The 3071-nt window shown below is 44.0% G+C and overlaps 1 protein-coding gene and 2 long non-coding RNA genes across 3 annotated transcripts in view; 2 read left to right on the top strand and 1 right to left on the bottom strand.

Annotated features, from left to right (window-relative positions):
* Positions 1 to 3071, top strand: part of hdac6 (histone deacetylase 6) — a 34496-nt gene that overhangs the window by 17527 nt on the left and 13898 nt on the right. Inside the window, exon 13 of the mRNA XM_015022687.1 lies at positions 1339 to 1551. Within this exon, the coding sequence (XP_014878173.1) occupies positions 1339 to 1551 (213 nt within the window). The remainder of the gene's footprint in view (positions 1 to 1338; positions 1552 to 3071) is intronic.
* Positions 1623 to 3005, bottom strand: LOC106940069 (uncharacterized). The gene is made up of 2 exons (XR_001422992.1): positions 2924 to 3005; positions 1623 to 1728 (listed from the first exon to the last, which is right to left on the bottom strand). It is a non-coding gene; the product is annotated as an uncharacterized LOC106940069 (long non-coding RNA).
* The window catches only part of LOC106940068 (uncharacterized), a 6564-nt gene continuing 5972 nt past the window's right edge, over positions 2480 to 3071 (top strand). The window contains exons 1-2 of the long non-coding RNA XR_001422991.1: positions 2480 to 2662; positions 2704 to 3057. This is a non-coding gene — a long non-coding RNA (uncharacterized LOC106940068). The remainder of the gene's footprint in view (positions 2663 to 2703; positions 3058 to 3071) is intronic.

Genomic DNA, 3071 nt, shown 5'->3' with positions numbered 1-3071 from the left:
ATTAAAGAGCACAATTAAATGAAAGAGCACAATGTTTTATTTGATAGAAACAATTCTGAAAATTTTTATAATGACATTGATGAACAGACACACTTTTACAGTGTTTTATTAAAGAATATATTTACATAGTTCCATAATTTAATGTACATTTAACATTTCAAGACAAGAAACAAATAATTTTCCTGTATTTATTTTTTATACGTTATTGAGAAATGACTTTTGATTTATAAATCAGTCATTGTCAAACATTAAACTACATATTTTTCTTACTTTTTTCCAGAGAAAAAAAAATATTACAGAATGTCAACTCTGCTATTGACAGCAAAGAGTGAAAATAATTCTAACAGAGTAAATTATTTTTATTTCATTACATAAGCTGTATTAACACACTAATACTTCAGATTGAGATACTTAAAAATACACAAAAAGTGAAAGAATAAAACATTTATTTATTAAACTGGGAACACTGGTCAAAGGCAGGGCTTCAGTCTGCTGGTCACACTGGGAGAACTCAATGACTTCTGAGACGTCCTGGTTCACAGGCTAAAGCCAAGGATAAAAGAGAAATTATCCAAAAGTGTAATAGAAAACACATATATGTTTCCTTCACATTCAGAAAAAGATATTTTCAGCATGTTGGGCTCTGACTCGTAGCATCTTTATAGTGAAATACCGACATGGAGAAGCTGAGCTGGAAACAGACTGAAGAACAGCAGCAGCTCCAGCTCTGATCCTGACTGATCTTTCCTCACAAAATCCTCTGGTTTTTAATTAACTTCTCTTCTAACAGCGGTTTTTCATCACCTCTCTCTCATTAGAACACAATGTGAAAACGTTAGCTGCTAAGCTAACAATCAGCGGTTATTTCGGGCCAATTAAACTACATAGGAAATATTTTCCGGTTGTTTAGAAGCGAGTTTCTGGCTGCAATGTCAAGTAATTCTGATCTTTCATCCTTACCTGGGGAAGGTGATGCCAATGAATCCAGTTTGTTTCGTAAAACGGTTGAAACACACAGAACAGGACTGAAGGAGCTCCGCTCCTCTGCTGCACATAGAACATGGCGGACGCTGTTACCTACGACTCGGCGATCAGTGAGGCGTCTAGTATTCATGTCTATGGATTCTGCTAAGTAATGTGTTAGCATAGCTCTTTAGCGTTAGCGGAACTCATTTTTATGTCTAGTGCTATACGGTTAGCACATCTAGCGTTTTAGTGAGCGATGGTTGAACGTGTTCCAGGAAGTGAACAGCATCCTCGCTGGCTATGTATTTGCTGGGAGGAGCAGCTCCCAGTGCTCCCAGTTTGTCCTCTGTTGACTCCTGTCTCGGTCTCCAGCGCCTTGCTGTCCATCTCTGAGACCATCTCAGCGCTGTACCCACATTGGGCCTCGCTGCAGGTTCTGGGCGGACCCGGTCCTGAGGGACGTGTCATCACAGCAGCAGCCAATCACAGCAGCCCAACACCGGCTTCCATCAACACATCTGTTGCCACGACAACAGGTCTTGTTTATGATGAGAAGATGATGGAGCATGTGAACCTGTGGGACAGGTGAGTCAACCGCTGTGTGGCTGAACATGGTCACTAGCATTAGCATGTTGCAGTGAACGTGTGAATCGTCAGCGTGTTGCAGTGAACGTGTGAATCGTTGTCAGCGTGTTGCGGTGAACGTGTGAATCGTCAACGTGTTGCGGTGAACCTGTGAATCGTCAACGTGTTGCGGTGAACCTGTGAATCGTCAACGTTTTGCGGTGAACGTGTGAATCGTTGTGAACAGGTGAATCGTTGTCAGCGTGTTGCGGTGAACGTGTGAATCGTCAACGTGTTGCGGTGAACGTGTGAATCGTTGTCAACGTGTTGCGGTGAACGTTTGAATCGTTGTCAGCGTTTTGCGGTGAACGTGTGAATTGTTGTGAACGTGTGAATCGTTGTCAGCATGTTGCGGTGAACGTGTGAATCATGAACGTGTTGCGGTGAACGTGTGAATCGTTGTCAACGTGTTGCGGTGAACGTTTGAATCGTTGTCAGCGTTTTGCTGTGAACGTGTGAATCGTTGTCAGCGTTTTGCGTTGAACGTGTGAATCGTTGTCAGCGTTTTGCGGTGAACGTGTGAATCGTTGTGAACGTGTGAATCGTTGTCAGCATGTTGCGGTGAACGTGTGAATCGTTGTCAACGTGTTGCGGTGAACGTGTGAATCGTTGTGAACGTGTTGCCGTGAACGTTTAAATCGTTGTGAACGTGTGAATCGTTGTCAGCGTGTTGCGGTGAACGTGTGAATCGTTGTCAACGTGTTGCGGTGAACGTGTGAATAGTTGTCAACGTGTTGCGGTGAACGTGTGAATCGTTGTCAACGTGTTGCGGTGAACGTGTGAATCGTTGTCAATGTGTTGCGGTGAACATGTGAATCGTTGTCAACGTGTGAATTGTTGTCAACGTGTTGCAGTGAACGTGTGAATTATGAACGTGTGAATGGTTGTCAGCGTGTTGCGGTGAACGTGTGAATCGTCAAGGTGTTGCAGTGAACGTGTGAATCGTTGTGAACGTGTGAATCGTTGTCAGCGTGTTGCGGTGAACGTGTGAATCGTTGTCAGCGTGTTGCGGTGAACGTGTGAATCGTTGTCAATGTGTTGCGGTGAACGTGTGACTCATCAGCATTTTGTGGTGAATGTGTGAGTCGTTGTGAACGTGTGAATCGTTGTCAGCGTGTTGCGGTGAACGTGTGAATCGTTGTCAGCGTTTTGCAGTTAACGTGTGAATCGTTGTGAACGTGTGAATCGTTGTCAGCGTGTTGCGGTGAACGTGTGAATAGTTGTGAACGTGTGAATCGTCAGCGTGTTGCGGTGAACGTGTGAATCGTCAATGTATTGCGGTGAACGTGTGAATCGTCAACGTATTGCGGTGAACGTGTGAATCGTTGTGAACGTGTGAATCGTTGTCAGCGTGTTGCGGTGAACGTGTGAATTGTTGTGAACGTGTGAATCGTTGTCAGCGTGTTGCGGTGAACGTGTGAATCGTTGTCAATGTGTTGCGGTGAACGTGTGAATCATAGGCATTGTGTGGTGGATGTGTG

The sequence above is a fragment of the Poecilia latipinna genome, unplaced genomic scaffold (assembly GCF_001443285.1).
Source record: "Poecilia latipinna isolate Pla-1442-1.1 unplaced genomic scaffold, P_latipinna-1.0 Scaffold3080, whole genome shotgun sequence".
NCBI classification, from domain to species: domain Eukaryota; kingdom Metazoa; phylum Chordata; class Actinopteri; order Cyprinodontiformes; family Poeciliidae; genus Poecilia; species Poecilia latipinna.
Note: the sequence above shows the minus strand (reverse complement) of the source record. Positions and strands in the feature narration are given on the sequence as shown.